The sequence below is a fragment of the Oncorhynchus clarkii genome, chromosome 5 (assembly GCF_045791955.1).
Source record: "Oncorhynchus clarkii lewisi isolate Uvic-CL-2024 chromosome 5, UVic_Ocla_1.0, whole genome shotgun sequence".
Taxonomy (NCBI): domain Eukaryota; kingdom Metazoa; phylum Chordata; class Actinopteri; order Salmoniformes; family Salmonidae; genus Oncorhynchus; species Oncorhynchus clarkii.
In genome coordinates, this window is record NC_092151.1 from 10,888,670 (window position 1) to 10,907,267 (window position 18,598).

General features: G+C 44.8%; 1 protein-coding gene across 2 annotated transcripts in view; it reads right to left on the reverse strand.

Annotated features, from left to right (window-relative positions):
* Positions 1-2,334: 2,334 nt before the first annotated feature.
* The window catches only part of LOC139408332 (WRN RecQ like helicase), a 38,276-nt gene continuing 22,012 nt past the window's right edge, over positions 2,335-18,598 (reverse strand). For both annotated transcript variants that reach the window (XM_071152086.1, XM_071152087.1), the window contains exons 27-36: positions 14,965-15,038; positions 14,566-14,653; positions 13,962-14,074; positions 12,881-12,995; positions 12,551-12,679; positions 11,955-12,117; positions 10,584-10,747; positions 7,322-7,564; positions 7,004-7,156; positions 2,335-2,617 (exon numbers count right to left, since the gene is read on the reverse strand). In XM_071152086.1, coding sequence (XP_071008187.1) covers positions 2,504-2,617; positions 7,004-7,156; positions 7,322-7,564; positions 10,584-10,747; positions 11,955-12,117; positions 12,551-12,679; positions 12,881-12,995; positions 13,962-14,074; positions 14,566-14,653; positions 14,965-15,038 — 1,356 coding nt within the window. In that variant the 3' untranslated portion in view covers positions 2,335-2,503. The remainder of the gene's footprint in view (positions 2,618-7,003; positions 7,157-7,321; positions 7,565-10,583; positions 10,748-11,954; positions 12,118-12,550; positions 12,680-12,880; positions 12,996-13,961; positions 14,075-14,565; positions 14,654-14,964; positions 15,039-18,598) is intronic.

Genomic DNA, 18,598 nt, shown 5'->3' on the forward strand with positions numbered 1-18,598 from the left:
TGTATTGATTATATTAGAGTACACGTGATGTATCCGAGCTCCAACGGCAACTTAGAGCGATTTCCTAGCAAAGGCCCTGCAAATAAATTAATTTCACTGGTCACCTGCTGCTCCCACGTACACCCAGCAGCAGACTCGTGTGGCTGCACTGGTCAGACATCCAGCCCAACTTGAAACAACGGGAGTCATCAATGAGCTTATGTCCCAAATGGCACCCTATTCCCTTTCTAGTGCACTACTTTTGACCAGGGTCCATAAGGTAGTGCACTACTTTTGACCAGGCTCCATTTACTGATGCTACAGAGAGAATAGGGTACCATTTAGGACGCATCCGAGAGAGAAGCATTTGTGCTCGGCGCACCCCCTGACGCTAGTTAAAATAACAATCGATCAGTAATTGAAATGCTGTGTTTCAAATCAAATCGTATTGGACACATACACATGGTTAGCATATGTTAATGCGAGTGTTAGCGAAATGCTTGTGCTTCTAGTTCCGACTGCACTAAAGATGTAGCCTGGGTCTCTGATCAAACTCTTAACATGTTTCCCTGTCTCTATAAAACACTATATTGACTGGGCTTTTCCTCTTAAGGTTTTATTGATGAGGGCCGGGTTTATAACAAATGCGTAGGGTGTCGGGGGAAGAGTCCTGATCTGCACTTTTATGTTACTTGACAGCATCAGAGCTTCAGCATCAAACTAGCCACTGTATCTGAGACAGTTAACTGATGTAAAGTAATCGCTGACTCTGCCACTCTGAGCCAAAGAGGGCAGGCTGTTTAGAATTACCTCAAAGGGGGTTTCACTTTAGCCACAGCACCCAATGGAAATCTATAGTATTGGTACAGGAGATACTTAGATTCAGTCAAGTCTATTTTGGTCAGCATGAGATGCACTTCTGAGATAGCACTATGGCCACAATGGTGAAATTGATTCCTTTCCCCCCTATATTGTGTTTCCAAGAAGAGGGTGGATTTTATTTTTGTTACCCTCAACAAAAAGTTAAATGCATAATTTACTATAAAAATACATGCTCAAATACAGTTGATATTAAATAATAAACCATGCATACAGTATATAATCATTTATGTTAGAGCTTGATTGAGAGGACTTTTGTTGAGTTTAGCTAGACATTGCATAGTTGAGCAAATGTAGATGTCATGATGACTGCAGTAGTACTGGCCAATGCACGGATACACATGCAGTCGTGGCTTTACTGCAAGAATCACTATGAACTGTGATGTCTTTTATCCAGGCAAAATGTGAAGCAAAGAGAACCACTATAATCTGGAAACATTAAGTGATCAGATCTACTCTGAACCTCTCCTGTTTTTAAAAATGGTCAGGTCTCAAACTTTAAAAGAGCCTCCAGAACAGGAAATCAGCATTTGATAGTCTTATAATTGGTACAGTTCTCTTCCCACCAGGATCAAACTGTGACAAATTAAGTCTTGCCAGTTACTCTCCATAGAAAGTAGTGTCTGCAGACACACTAATCTGAACCTGGATTAAAATGTCTACATGGATGTAAAAGCCCTGTATTTGCTAATCTCTTAACCTTAACATGTCCACATGGATGTAAAAGCCCTGTATTTGCTAATCTCTTAACCTTAACATGTCCACATGGATGTAAAAGCCCTGTATTTACTAATCTCTTAACCTTAAAATGTCCACATGGATGTAAAAGCCCTGTATTTGCTAATCTCTTAACATGTCTACATGGATGTAAAAGCCCTGTATTTACTAATCTCTTAACCTTAAAATGTCCACATGGATGTAAAAGCCCTGTATTTGCTAATCTCTTAACCTTAAAATGTCCACATGGATGTAAAAGCCCTGTATTTACTAATCTCTTAACATGTCCACATGGATGTAAAAGCCCTGTATTTACTAATCTCTTAACCTTAAAATGTCTACATGGATGTAAAAGCCCTGTATTTACTAATCTCTTAACCTTAACATGTCTACATGGATGTAAAAGCCCTGTATTTACTAATCTCTTAACATGTCCACATGGATGTAAAAGCCCTGTATTTACTAATCTCTTAACCTTAACATGTCATTATTGAAGGTCTGTACAGGATTTGAATGAATGACAAATACCTTAGCTCAGCAACAAACTGAATGATCTCTGTGAAAAAGTCATTTTACCAATGATACATAATGTTAATGAGTTGTATATTTTACAACATACTAATAATTATCTTGTCAACTTGGCAGTTACATTAGATACTTCTCACTTGCGGGTACTAATTTAACAAGATGCAACTCATTAAGAAATTAGATTACTCCATGACTCGATCATACTACCCAATGATTTCCTTTAAAATACTGTACATTCAAGTTGTATCTTTATTACAATAAGTTTTACATAATGACATGTTTTACATTAATTAGTCTGCTATGTTACATTGTTAAATTGGAAATCAACACCTTATTTGCCATTTTGTAATAAAGAAAATCAGAAACATTTGGTCAGAATAATTTGTTGGTCACTGGTCAGTTATGAAAAAAGTCCTTTGTTCTTTTTGGTTTTCTTTGTACAGGCCAAAGAACTTGAACCTCTTGGTAGTTCAGCCCAGTCTGGTAGTTTTCTCTTCGCCGGCTGGCTGACATTCTGTGGAGAGATGAACGTATATTGACAACAATGAGTCCACTGAAAACTATCAAAGCTCTACACTGATTGAGTGACCTTTCTATCCCCAGACCCAGTGTTTCCCCACCTCCGGTCCCCCCCCAGTGTTTCCCCACCTCCGGTCCCCCCCCCAGTGTTTCCCCCCCCCCCCCCCCAGTGTTCCCCCCCCCCCAGTGTTTCCCCACCTCCGCCCCCCCCCCCCCCCCCCAGTGTTTCCCCCCCTCCGGTCGCCCCCCCAGTGTTTCCCCCCCCGGTCGCCCCCCCAGTGTTTCCCCACCTCCGGTCGCCCCCCCAGTGTTTCCCCACCTCCGGTCGCCCCCCCAGTGTTTCCCCACCTCCGGTCGCCCCCCCAGTGTTTCCCCACCTCCGGTCGCCCCACCAGTGTTTCCCCACCTCCGGTCGCCCCACCAGTGTTTCCCCACCTCCGGTCGCCCCCCCAGTGTTTCCCCACCTCCGGTCGCCCCCCCAGTGTTTCCCCACCTCCGGTCGTGCCCCAGAATAGGGAAACCCTGGTCTACCAGGTGGGCACACGACATCTTAATTACATAATCCTCTGGTGGTAAACTGGTTCTGGTTGAGACGTCATATAACCAGTTTACAACCAACTGGTCTCTATTACAACAAGGTAAAGTCTTTCATGACTCCGTGGAAAACACGTAAAATGGCCGTTATTGTAAAGACTCCTTTTTCATAAAAAAGACGTGAACCAAACATCCCTGTCAAACCAATATACAACCTGACACCATTGAAACTAGTTTTACCTGCTGGGTACTCTCTCTTTCTAGTTCTTATCATCAACCAACTAAATGTGAACTTCACACTTGTTCTGGCAATGTTCTGGTACTGAGAGCTTCACCAGCTGTCATGTAAAATATGGAAAGGTACTTCAGGGAGAAGCCTGCTCCAAAGTTATTACGGAGATCATGTAGAAGAAAGCTCTGGTGGGTCTTTGTTAAATTGAGTGTTTGTCTGCAGAATTGGTCCCAGTTGTCGCATCAAATCCCCAGTTCTTTAGTCAAATAAAATCACATTCCATCCTTCACTCCGGTTCTTTCCACCTGAATTGAGTTGTATTGGTGCTGAATGGATGGATGATGGATGAATGCAATTAACCCCCCCCCCCCCATTTTATTTTTCCATAGAACCGTTGTTTCACATTTCCCAGCTTTTATTATTTGTTGTAAGAAATGTCTTATATAAATCAAATTAGATTTGAAGTAACTTCTAATATGCATATTTAACACCCATTAAAAGGTATGTGCTGTTAACATAATGAACAGCTATTTTTTAAATGTATAATTTACCTTTATAAGAACAGGTTATTTTATGGTGAGGCTTGTGGTGTCTCCTGAAGCTAGACAAAGATTAGAAGAAGGAGCTCTGGTGAATAAACCACACCGGATTAGGAGTCCGACCTACAGTACCGTGACCTATTGGTTGGGTAAATGGAGACGCCATGCAGCCGATAACACTGCTCTTACTGAAAAGCTCAGGGGTCCTCAGTGACTCTCTGTGTCTCCTCAAGTCAGAGATACAAAAATGCTTAGAAGGCCAGAATGACTTAAGCTACAAAATAAATAGAGGTTGAGGAATGCACACAAACCTCAGACAATAAATCCCCCATCTGTGGCACCTCTGATATATACTATGAAGAGTTCTAAAAACAAGTTCTAAAAACCAACCACAATAAAATAAACAAGCTGGTGTCAAAACAACTGTATAAAGGCTATATGAGAAAATCTCTTGGCCACACAGCATGATAAAAACAGGATCTGGACTTCAAACTATTTGATGGGCATGTCATAATGAAGTATAGGAAATATGTACCAGCACAAATTTGTAACGTCCAAATGTGCCGAGAGACAATAATGCATTGCTAGACTGCTACAATTGGTTGGACCTGGAGACTAAACTGGACTTCCAGGATCCTCCTTTGGTCTAGTGTCCGCAGTCCATTGTATGTCTATGTGAGTCTCATGCACGCAGCTGCATCAATACAAGACACACAAGCGTGCTATCCAACATCGGATTACCATCCATCACAATTCCTCCTAAGCCGTTTATCTGACCCCTCTAAATATAATTTCCTTGAGGAGAGCGTTTTTTTTTTGTTAGTCTCCCTCAATCTCATTGGTGCTAAATCTTTAGTGACCTCACCGCCACCGCTCGGTGAAGGGGAGAACGGATCCGGTTGTTGATCTATTTAGAGGGAGCTCTAATGCACATATTGATCTACAGGTCACCATGAATAGGAGGCAGGCACAGTGAAGCGTGCGGAGAAGGTGGAAAAAATAAAGCTTCCAAGTACACATTCACATCAACAGTGAATGATTGAGGGTTTTTCTTTGATGAGAAACACTGATAAAAAAAACTAACTCAAATTGATCATGGTGAAGAAATGCAGTCAGTTGTGGAGAGACAGACATAACTCAACAGTCTGCTGACCACTGCAGCCCGGTCCCAGCTCTTGACCACTGCAGACTGTTCTGTCCACACCTGGTCCCAGCTCTTGACCACTGCAGACCCTCGCCACAGCAGGGGTGTCCAGTGGCCTTTAACCCACAAGTCCCACCACGACGCCGGCGCCATTTGGACTTCTAACCCCTTTTAAACATGGTGTGTTTGAGCTAAAGAGGGCTGAGCCAGAGCGGTGTTTATGAGACAAGGGCGGATCCCGAAGGGGGCCGGTTCTTTTGACAAAAACGCCTGTAAAATCCGAATGGTTTGAGCTACAATCTATTAAAAAGCTAATAGATTGCTGAGACTCACAAACACACATTTTGTTATATAAGAGTCATTATGGTAAGGGGTTCAAAAAAGGGAAATCATATACTGTAATAAGTTGCTGTCAAACACAACACAGTAGTCACTGACTAGTTGGGTATTCATTTCCCATTGAGCAAACCATTTCTGTACTTACAGCCTTCTATAAACTCATTTATCAGGTTTTTGCTTTGGTGGACTTTATATATATATTTTTATTGATATTTGTCCATAAAACTCATGAATGCAACAGTTTATATCAAATAGTGTTGTGTTCTACTTGTAGCCCTGGTTGTCTTGGTACAACAATTCATTGTGAGGCTAAATATAAGGACTGGACATGCAGATAAATGAAAGTCAGATAAATGAAAAGCCGGTTTTTGCAGGGGTCTCGGGACTGATGGGGTTAAAGGAGGTCAAAGGGCGCTCAAGATGCTCCCGCTGAGCGCTGACCCCAGGTCAGAGGTTAAACGTAAACCAGCTACAGGCAAAGCCAGGGCACACTCATCTCGTTAGACGGGGGACACCACGTTTCCATCGATCCTCCCGTGTGAGATTAACGAGATCAAAGGGTCACGACCCTCTGGAGAACGTCACAAATAAACAAAGCCCTTTGTGGCGAATAACAATTAACTCTGCATTAACCAGAGGGTCTGTGTGTTCGCCTGACTGGGGCGGGTGGACATCCTGCTGTGGGCTCATCTGGCGCAGATCTGTTAATGTTTTGGATTTATGGTGAATTCCTGCATGTCAGAGCACAAGATCACCACCCGCGTCATCAGGGAGATCTCTTAAGTTGCACGCAATCGTCAGCATTAAACAGCTCTCAAACAATCTGCTCTGTTGCGCTGTGAAAACCACAACTGGCAGGAGTCTAAATAAGATGAACCAGTGGCGTCACCACAACTGTGTGACGGTATTTCTAGTCACACTGCCAGACGGACACCAGAATGACTACAAAACGATCAGTTAGTGGATGCATAACGCATCCTTTCAGTGGGCCAATGACACTGCTTCCCTTTCTATTGAGGACCTTTAGCTACAGGAGTGGGTGAGATAGAATTGGGCTTGAGGAACGGTATTACCAACGGGATTTATGCTAATGAGTTCAGCTCCATCCAATTATACGTGGAAATGAGGACCTTAGTCTGGACACCCTGGGAAGAGAGATCAACAGTTGAACAAGAGCACTGACGTTGACCTAGAGAGCGCCACACACTGGAAGTACAGACTGGAGTTTTCCCAGGGTTTTGAAAAGGCTTACTGAGTCGTTTCTTTAATGCAGGGAAAGGGATTTTTGAGAGCCAATTACTCAGTTGATGGAAGCCGGATGCTGATGAGAGCAGATATTTAACCTCCTCTGCCTTATTGATGATTAAATCCACAGTTAATGTCTTAAAAAGTGATCCATTGAAAATAATAGGTATTCATCGCCTTTGTTGAAATGTAAGAAATATTTGTTGTATCATCACGTACCCGACACATTGACACTTGTTATGTTTGTGAATCAAACGTGTCTATCTTGCTAAAATAATAGGTCTGGTACATTGTTTCATATTGTGAGTGAAATCCACTTTTTCTAGGCTGAAAGTCAATAAGTTCTACCTGAGGGGAGTCACTGAAGAGTTCCTGTGTGTCCTCATCCAGTGGCTTCTGGTTCCAGGATGCCAGCTTCACTGCACTGGTCTGGGGGACAGCCTTGGCGGCTGCAGTAAGAGCCTTAGGTGCAAGGACATACTCTGGGACGGGACCCACTTCCTACCAGGGAGAGAAAAGACATCATCTTTAGTAGGAGACACATTGACTGAGACATACTGCAAATCATGTTAGTCCACAAATGAAGATAGGTTTCCGCAGAGGTGTATTGGTGTAAAAAGTACAGGCTAGTTTTAAATCTGTTTGTTTTTGTTAGCTGAACATTACCTCTGGCATTGGAAGATCCCTGAAGAGGTAATCCTCTTCCATACTCATCTCCATCTCGTCTGGGAGTCCGACTGCTAACCAACCAACAGGTTGGGGTGGGGATAGCTCCACTGGGGCTGGCTGGGCTGGTGATAGCTTGATGGGGGCTGGCTGGGCTGGGGATAGCTCCACTGGGGCTGGCTGGGCTGGGTCTTTTTCTATCCTCACTGGCTTGTGGACGGAAGGTTCTCTCACCGGTTTGTCCTGGAAGAAACACACAAATGAAGTGCCTACTTAGTGCTAGGGAATGATGTCACATATGACTTGAGAGCTGGATTCCATTAGGAGCTAGTATTAACAACTGCAACGAAATCCTACCCAAACAGACAGTGTCAAATATCACTATGAGCCACTAACATGGACTCAACAGCAATGAGGGAGATGACTCCCATGTAGAAGTGGGCCAGTGGTGTGAAAAACCTCCCAAGCTGCTTTCACATCTGGAGAGGGGAGTGGGGCTGAGGACAAGGGCCAGGCTGGGTCATGAAGCTTGGCTGGGGCATGGGGCCGGGCTGGGGCCGGGCTGGTGCATGGGGCCGGGCTTGTCGTGCTGCGTCAGCCTTTAAGGAAATAGGTCCCCTGTAGTAATCAGTCTGAGAGGAAGGCACCAGATGTCAGCCTAGCCTTTAAAGCCTGTCCCCTTAATGGGGACTAGAGCAGCCTGAGAGATTGTGCTCTGCACTGACAAGAGTGGCCATAGAGGGAGAGGAGGAGAGAGGGGGAGGAGAAGAGAGTGGGGAAAGAGAGAAAGGGATAAAGAGAGCGTGTACAGAAAGAGAGAGAGATAGACTATAGTGTACAACTTTAGGGCTGGAGATGTCATTATACCTTCACCTTGAGGGAGTTGTTATCAACCACACTGAGAAATTAACCGTCACACAGGTGTATTTGAAAGGTATACATTAGCTGAGAAGGCTTTGTCACGGACACAATCTGAATATAAAATGAAATATATCCATGGTGAATTATGTACTAACACTTATTGCACACAACGTGAGTCCATGCAACTTGTGACGCACATTTTTTAAACCTGAACTTATTTAGGCTTGACGTAACAAAGGGGTTGAATTCTTATTGACACAAGACATTTCAGCTTTCATTTTATTTGTAAACATTTCTCCAAACATAATTCCACTTTGGCATTATGGGGTATTGTGTGTAGACCACTGGCACAAAATATCTATCTATTTAATTAATTTTCAATTCAGGCTATAACACAAAATGTGGAAAAAGTCAGGGGGTGTGAATACTTTAAGGCACGGTAGATAGATAGTAGTGTTGTTCATCAGGAGCAGTGATATGTACATCAAATGATGGCTACATTCTGGGCTTGATAAGGATGAATAAACTACCTGACATCAGTGCATTTCTAATCAGAAAGTAGGATCCGTGCTGACTACAGGGGAGCGAGACCCTCATGAGACACTTACACCAGTTGTACCCCAATGAAGGAGAAATAAACCAAGGGAATACAGTGGTGTAACGCTTCGATCACGACAGCGTTGCATTTTGGTACACCACATGGTCTGGGGCTGTGTGTCACAGCATGATTGGACTGCGCTTGTTGTCATAGCAGGCAATTTCAACGCTGTGCGTTACAGGGAAGACATCCTCCTCCCTTATGTGGTACCCTTCCTGCAGGCTCATCCTGACATGACCCTCCAGCATGACAATGCCACCAGCCACAATGCCACACTGCTCGTTCTGTGCGTGATTTCCTGCAAGACAGGAATGTCAGTGTTCTGCCATGGCCAGCGAAGAGCCCGGATCTCAATCCCATTGAGCACGTCTGGGACCTGTTAGATCGGAGGGTGAGGGCTAGTGCCATTCCCCCCAGAAATGTCCGGGAACTTGCAGGTAGGTGCCTTGGTGGAAGAGTGGGTTAACATCTCACAGCAAGAACTGGCAAATCTGGGGCAGTCCATGATGAGGAGATGCAATGCAGTAATTAATGCAGCTGGTGGCCACACCAGATACCGACTGTTACTTTTGATTTTGACTTTTGTTCAGGGACACATTATTATATTATATTTCTGTTAGTCACATGTCTGTGGAACTTGTTAAGTTTATGTCTTAGTTTTTGAATCTTGTTAAACAAATATTTACACGTTAAGTTTGCTGAAATTTGAGTGAGAGGAAATTTATTTTTTTGCTGAGTTTATCACAATTTCCTCCACCCATCTCAAAATGGATTGGTTTTGACCGTTTGGAAGTAACATTATTTCTTTCCTCCCGCATCAGCGATGCAGCGCACCTCGTAAAACGTGATTGATGTCCTTGTAATGAAATCATCAACTTTACCCTGTATATCTAAAAATGACCATAAACACTGATTGTTAACTAAAACTATTTTGGATGGTGAACCTGAAAAATCAAATCTATTGTAATCCCCGTTCAGCAGGTATAGCCAGAGGGTCCGTGGACCGATGTATCCTACATTTGGATCAGTTTGGGGTCCGTGGACCGGTGTATCCTAAATTTGGATCCGTTTGGGGTCCGTGGACCGATGTATCCTAAATTTGGATCCGTTTGGGGTCCGTGGACCGATGTATCCTACATTTGGATCCGTTTGGGGTCCGTGGACCGATGTATCCTACATTTGGATCAGTTTGGGGTCCGTGGACCGATGTATCGTACTTTTGGATCCGTTTGGGGTCCGTGGACCGATGTATCCTACATTTGGATCCGTTTGGGGTCCGTGGACCGATGTATCCTACATTTGGATCCGTTTGGGGTCCGTGGACCGATGTATCCTACATTTGGATCAGTTTGGGGTCCGTGGACCGATGTATCCTACATTTGGATCAGTTTGGGGTCCGTGGACCGATGTATCCTACATTTGGATCAGTTTGGGGTCCGTGGACCGATGTATCCTACATTTGGATCCGTTTGGGGTCCGTGGACCGATGTATCCTAAATTTGGATCCGTTTGGGGTCCGTGGACCGATGTATCCTACATTTGGATCAGTTTGGGGTCCGTGGACCGATGTATCCTACATTTGGATCAGTTTGGGGTCCGTGGACCGATGTATCCTACATTTGGATCAGTTTGGGGTCCGTGGACCGATGTATCCTACATTTGGATCAGTTTGGGGTCCGTGGACTGATGCACTAGTATCTTAAACACTTGAATCTGGGACCGATGCGTATTTGTGAATCGTTACATCCCTAGATAAAAGCGTCTGCTAATTGACAGATATTATATAACAAATCTTATATTGACCTCGCGTTCTATCCAGGTGAGCTCAGGCTGCTGTCGGCTGGTGGAAACAGAAGGTGGGGCCCTGGGCATCCCCTGTCTCTGCAGCAGCTCCACAGTCAACTGGATGAGGAAGGTGCTGATGTCGTCGGGGACTCTGGCTCGAATGGCCTTGATGTCACTGAGGTCTGTGGAAAGAGGATACGTTAGTCGAGAGCGATAGGGTTTGTCAGTGTGGAGAGAGGGTTCTCAATTAGATCAAAAAAATATCAGAATTAGGCTGCCTGTATTAATGTAGCCGAAGCGTCTCAGAGTAAAAGTACAGATCTTGGATCGGTTTTGACTTTTACATCATATTGAAAAAGAGGGGGAACCTGATCCAAGAAAAGCACTCCTTCTCAGGAGTTTTTTCTGATCTGGGAAATCTGCTGGCCCTAAACCATGTCAGGACGTGATAAACAATCTTATCTTGGTAAATAAAGTTGAATGTAGCCTGGGTCAGTCTGTTTCTGCCCCTTCACAATGACAACAATGGAGTTGGCAAGAGCATAAACAGATCTGGGACCAGGCTACAGAAGTAGACAACAGATCTGGGACCAGGCTACAGAAGTAGACAACAGATCTGGGACCAGGCTACAGAAGGAGACAGCAGATCTGGGACCAGGCTACAGAAGGAGACAGCAGATCTGGGACCAGGCTACAGAAGGAGACAGCAGATCTGGGACCAGGCTACAGAAGGAGACAACAGATCTGGGACCAGGCTACAGAAGGAGACAGCAGATCTGGGACCAGGCTACAGAAGGAGACAGCAGATCTGGGACCAGGCTACAGAAGGAGACAATAGATCTGGGACCAGGCTACAGAAGTAGACAACAGATCTGGGACCAGGCTACAGAAGGAGACAGCAGATCTGGGACCAGGCTACAGAAGGAGACAGCAGATCTGGGACCAGGCTACAGAAGGAGACAACAGATCTGGGACCAGGCTACAGAAGGAGACAATAGATCTGGGACCAGGCTACAGAAGTAGACAACAGATCTGGGACCAGGCTACAGAAGGAGACAGCAGATCTGGGACCAGGCTACAGAAGGAGACAGCAGATCTGGGACCAGGCTACAGAAGGAGACAACAGATCTGGGACCAGGCTACAGAAGGAGACAACAGATCTGGGACCAAGCTACAGAAGGAGACAACAGATCTGGGACCAGGCTACAGAAGGAGACAACAGATCTGGGACCAGGCTACAGAAGGAGACAACAGATCTGGGACCAGGCTACAGAAGGAGACAACAGATCTGGGACCAGGCTAGTGTTTAATGTAGAGTTTTTCTCAACCTAGATGAGACTTTGAGATCTAATCTAATTTTGAGCGATACAGGAAGTGACATGTCCGTACCAGAGTTGACAGGGTGTGACTGGATGATGCGGCTGACAGTAGTTCGTATGGCGGTTGTTAGACCAGCTCTCTCTGTGTCCAGCGGGTGGTTTGCCCTGAAGGCCTGGATCAGCTGAGTTTCTAGCACAGCAACGGGTAAACTGCGCACATCAGACACCTGCCTCTGAACACAACACACACATATCTTTAAGAACAACACTTTACATGCCTATAGTGCTCATAATGGACGGTGTCAGTTGAGGAGCACAGTAGGTGAAAATTGAATTCAGGTCTGTGCACCTAAATCGTCCATCGTCCTCAATGTCCAGATATATGCATGTTAGTGGTGGTATGTATATCAAATTTGAATACAGCCCTAAATTGAAAATATATCTTTTTTTTTATTATACCAAACTAAGTAGAGCCATACTGGCCTGGTTTGACTTCCACCATAGTTGCAGAAACTGTAGGAGAAAGGCTCATGTAGAAAGATTCTCCCAGCAAGCATAGCATGCTTCTTAATGGTATGACATTGTGAAAAGGATACGATCTCCAAGTGAAATAAATAAAACCAGACGGCCATTTCATGTAGCCAGGACTAAACAGGGCTCTCTAACCATGCTCTTGCCCTCCTCCTGGAACAGTCTGTAGGTGATGGCAATACTGTTAGGTAGAGAGGACCTCCCAGTCACCGCCCCTCTAACGCTCTCTGGACCTGGGGCTGAAGCCAGAGTCGAGGAGTCCACCTGGACAACAGACAAGAGTTTAAGACATTGTTGAACACCCTGTACAAATACCAGCCAATGTGTTGTTTGCCATGTTGTTGGTAGTAGAATCTGGGAAAAAACATTTAGGAACACGTAATGAGGCCAATTGTTATGGTCATGTAGGATTAACTTATGGTTGATGATAGTCGAATGCCTGTCTCAATTATGGACATGACTTACCTTCAAGTTGTGAAGCTCACAGAAACTTGCTATGGTTTTGAGGAGGGGTATAAGCATGCTGGACTTTGCCTCAGAAACACCATCCACCTGCTTCAGACTGGACACAGTGCACGGCCTGCAAAACAACAACACCATCATCAACTAGCAAAGAGTACACTGATTTTTTAAAACTATTTTCCATGTTAACATTTTAAGGATTATTACATTCTTAAAAAGAGATTATTACTCACTAGTAGTTATTTTAATACAGCAGACTGTGAAATGATAATTACATTTATGAATGAATGAACACAGATCTGGCCAAAGAACCGGGGAGGTCTGTGGCTATAACCCGTTTTGACCACCAGCTTTGTTTACCTGCAAACGTTTGTTTACCAGTCAAACGTTTGGACACACCTACTCATTCAAGGGTTTTTCTTTTTACACATTGTAAAATAATAGTGAAGACATCAGAACTATGAAATAACACATATGGAATCATGTAGTGTTAAATCAAAATATATTTTATATTAGAGATTCTTCAAAGTAGCCACCCTTTGCCTTGAGGACCATTTTGCACACTCTTGGAATTCTCTCAACCAGCTTCATGAGGTCACCTGGAATGCATTTCAATTAACAGGTGTGCCTCGTTAAAAGTTAATTTGTGGAATTGATTTCCTTCTTAATGCGTTTGAGCCAATTAGTTGTGTTGTGATAAGGTATAGGTGGTATACAGAAGATAGCCCTATTTGGTAAAAGACCAAGTCCATATTATGGCAAGAACAACTCAAATAAGCAAAGAGAAACGACAGTTCACATGAAGGCAAAGGGTGGCTACTTTCAAGAATCTAAAATACATTTTGATTTGTTTAACACTTTTTTGGTTACGACATGATTACATGTGTCATTTCATAGTATTAATGTCTTCACTACTTTTCTACAATGTAGAAAAAACCTTGAACGAGTAGGTGTCCAAACTTTTGACTGGTACTGTACATGTCCCACTAAATTCAAAACTAATTATGACTACCGACTCCTGAAAAGTGAACAAGACGAAGTGAGTCACCACACATGAAGGCAGACGCCCATCAACCCACTGTACCTCATCTTGGCCATTTCCAGGAGGATTTTGTTGGTGGCCAGTATGGCCGGTGGGATGTCCTTCTCACTGGCCAGTTTCTGTCTTTCAGCAACCAGCTTGGCGTACAACGCCGTCTATGGAACAACAAATTACAGAGATATTTACAAGAGAGGAACATCAGCAAGAATCAACAAATTACAGATATATTTACAAGAGAGGAACATCAGCAAGAATCAACCAATTACAGAGATATTTACAAGAGAGGAACATCAGCAAGAATCAACCAATTATGACATGTAATGCAATGAGCTACTGACTATGAAACGAGAGGCTCTGCAAGATCAAGTTTCACAGCATTTATTTCTATGGGAGGCAGCACATTGATGGGAACTTACATACTTATTATGGACAATGATCTTGTAAGTGTTCTACATATTATTTATTTTGTATTCTTGTCTTATGTCTGCCAGTCTTTGTGCAAATGTGATGTGTGTCACTGTACTTTGTCTTGTAATTGATGCAATCGAATGACCTTTTGGGGACAATAATGATTTATTGAATTGACTGGTTTCATCAAATAGAGTGCACCTTAAAGAGAGTATGGATTATGTTCTGTTGACTCTACCTGCAGTTCAAGCTCCCTGGCGGAGATGGGGGCTGGCTGTGGTTTGGACACCGCTACCTGGGTCAACAACTTGGATGGCGTCCTGTCACTAAAAATATGTGACGAAAAGCCATCAAACCCGAGAATTCACATCTTCCTATAACCTAAGGGCTGGTTTCCGGAATACAGATCAAGCCTCGTCTTGGAATAAAAAGCATTAATCAATGGAAAAGTTCCATTGAAAGGGCTTTTTCGTCAAAGACTTAACTTGGTATCTGGGAAACCATACACTTTTATTAAAATATTCACCTATTGTGTTGTTTCAGAGGTTTCTCACTACAAAATTGGATCCGAACAAACTAAGTACACATAAACACGCAAATATCATGTCCTCTATTCTCCACATCAACCTCTTCATACCTGCTAGATGACATGTCCAACTTCTGGATAGATTTGCTGTTGACTGGCCTACAACAGACATTTAACCCACTGTTCTGTGGAGAGACAGGAAAAATTACAGTTGACATATTCAACACTTATTGACCGTCAAACATTTTCCATCAATAACATGCACTTCAATAGTGTTGTTGCATGAAAAAGTATTTCAGTTGGCACTTAAGTGTTACAAAAAATAAAAATAGGCCCACTACAAACTAAGTACAACTTATGAAGGCATAAATAAAGCATACATAAAGGCTTCATAAGCACCACATAAAGGCTTCATAAGCACCACATAAATGCTTCATAAGCACCACATAAAGGCTTCATAAGCACCACATAAAGGCTTCATAAGCACCACATAAAGGCTTCATAAGCACCACATAAAGGCTTCATAAGCACCACATAAAGGCTTCATAAGCACCACATAAAGGCTTTATAAGCACCACATAAATGCTTCACAAATCTATAAGCGCATTTATCAATTGTGTATAAACATAGGTGTGTTATGACATTTGGCAGCTCACCCTACAGTGGGAAGGACCTGTCACCTTTTACACAGAATTTATAGAGTATGACATATGCTTATAGATTTGCAAAGAATTTATGTAGTGCCTATGTAGCCTTTATAAGTTGTACTTTGTTTAAAGTGGGACCAAATGATCAGATCTGTAAATACATTAGCGATGGAGGCTAGTCATTCTCTCTGTACCAATCCTCCAGAACACACTCACCTGAGAGGTGGAATATTGTCTGTCAGGGGCACTAGTGGTGGTGGCTAGTCATTCTCTCTGTACCAATCCTCCAGAACACACTCACCTGAGAGGTGGAATACTGTCTCAGGGGCACTAGTGGTGGAGGCTAGTCCTTCTCTCTGTACCAATCCTCCAGAACACACTCACCTGAGAGGTGGAATACTGTCTCAGGGGCACTAGTGGTGGTGGCTAGTCATTCTCTCTGTACCAATCCTCCAGAACACACTCACCTGAGAGGTGGAATACTGTCTCAGGGGCACTAGTGGTGGAGGCTAGTCCTTCTCTCTGTACCAATCCTCCAGAACACACTCACCTGAGAGGTGGAATATTGTCTCAGGGGCACTAGTGGTGGTGGCTAGTCATTCTCTCTGTACCAATCCTCCAGAACACACTCACCTGAGAGGTGGAATATTGTCTCAGGGGCACTAGTGGTGGTGGCTAGTCATTCTCTCTGTACCAATCCTCCAGAACACACTCACCTGAGAGGTGGAATACTGTCTCAGGGGCACTAGTGGTGGAGGCTAGCCATTCTCTCTGTACCAATCGTCCAGAACACACTCACCTGAGAGGTGGAATATTGTCTCAGGGGCACTAGTGGTGGTGGCTAGTCCTTCTCTCTGTACCAATCCTCCAGAACACACTCACCTGAGAGGTGGAATACTGTCTCAGGGGCACTAGTGGTGGTGGCTAGTCATTCTCTCTGTACCAATCCTCCAGAACACACTCACCTGAGAGGTGGAATACTGTCTGTCAGGGGCACTAGTGGTGGAGGCTAGTCATTCTCTCTGTACCAATCCTCCAGAACACACTCACCTGAGAGGTGGAATATTGTCTCAGGGGCACTAGTGGTGGTGGCTAGTCATTCTCTCTGTACCAATCCTCCAGAACACACTCACCTGAGAGGTGGAATACTGTCTCAGGGGCACTAGTGGTGGTGGCTAGTCATTCTCTCTGTACCAATCCTCCAGAACACACTCACCTGAGAGGTGGAATACTGTCTCAGGGGCACTAGTGGTGGAGGCTAGCCATTCTCTCTGTACCAATCGTCCAGAACACACTCACCTGAGAGGTGGAATATTGTCTCAGGGGCACTAGTGGTGGAGGCTAGTCATTCTCTCTGTACCAATCCTCCAGAACACACTCACCTGAGAGGTGTAATATTGTCTCAGGGGCACTAGTGGTGGTGGCTAGTCCTTCTCTCTGTACCAGTCCTCCAGAACACACTCACCTGAGAGGTGGAATACTGTCTCAGGGGCACTAGTGGTGGAGGCTAGTCATTCTCTCTGTACCAGTCCTCCAGAACACACTCACCTGAGAGGTGGAATACTGTCTCAGGGGCACTAGTGGTGGTGGCTAGTCATTCTCTCTGTACCAATCCTCCAGAACACACTCACCTGAGAGGTGGAATACTGTCTCAGGGGCACTAGTGGTGGTGGCTAGTCATTCTCTCTGTACCAATCCTCCAGAACACACTCACCTGAGAGGTGGAATACTGTCTGTCAGGGGCACTAGTGGTGGTGGCTAGTCATTCTCTCTGTACCAGTCCTCCAGAACATACTCACCTGAGAGGTGGAATACTGTCTGTCAGGGGCACTAGTGGTGGTGGCTAGTCATTCTCTCTGTACCAGTCCTCCAGAACATACTCACCTGAGAGGTGGAATACTGTCTGTCAGGGGCACTAGTGGTGGTGGCTAGTCATTCTCTCTGTACCAATCCTCCAGAACACACTCACCTGAGAGGTGGAATACTGTCTCAGGGGCACTAGTGGTGGAGGCTAGTCCTTCTCTCTGTACCAATCCTCCAGAACACACTCACCTGAGAGGTGGAATATTGTCTCAGGGGCACTAGTGGTGGTGGCTAGTCATTCTCTCTGTACCAATCCTCCAGAACACACTCACCTGAGAGGTGGAATATTGTCTCAGGGGCACTAGTGGTGGTGGCTAGTCATTCTCTCTGTACCAATCCTCCAGAACACACTCACCTGAGAGGTGGAATACTGTCTCAGGGGCACTAGTGGTGGAGGCTAGCCATTCTCTCTGTACCAATCGTCCAGAACACACTCACCTGAGAGGTGGAATATTGTCTCAGGGGCACTAGTGGTGGTGGCTAGTCCTTCTCTCTGTACCAATCCTCCAGAACACACTCACCTGAGAGGTGGAATACTGTCTCAGGGGCACTAGTGGTGGTGGCTAGTCATTCTCTCTGTACCAATCCTCCAGAACACACTCACCTGAGAGGTGGAATACTGTCTGTCAGGGGCACTAGTGGTGGAGGCTAGTCATTCTCTCTGTACCAATCCTCCAGAACACACTCACCTGAGAGGTGGAATATTGTCTCAGGGGCACTAGTGGTGGTGGCTAGTCATTCTCTCTGTACCAATCCTCCAGAACACACTCACCTGAGAGGTGGAATACTGTCTCAGGGGCACTAGTGGTGGTGGCTAGTCATTCTCTCTGTACCAATCCTCCAGAACACACTCACCTGAGAGGTGGAATACTGTCTCAGGGGCACTAGTGGTGGAGGCTAGCCATTCTCTCTGTACCAATCGTCCAGAACACACTCACCTGAGAGGTGGAATATTGTCTCAGGGGCACTAGTGGTGGAGGCTAGTCATTCTCTCTGTACCAATCCTCCAGAACACACTCACCTGAGAGGTGGAATATTGTCTCAGGGGCACTAGTGGTGGTGGCTAGTCCTTCTCTCTGTACCAGTCCTCCAGAACACACTCACCTGAGAGGTGGAATACTGTCTCAGGGGCACTAGTGGTGGAGGCTAGTCATTCTCTCTGTACCAGTCCTCCAGAACACACTCACCTGAGAGGTGGAATACTGTCTCAGGGGCACTAGTGGTGGTGGCTAGTC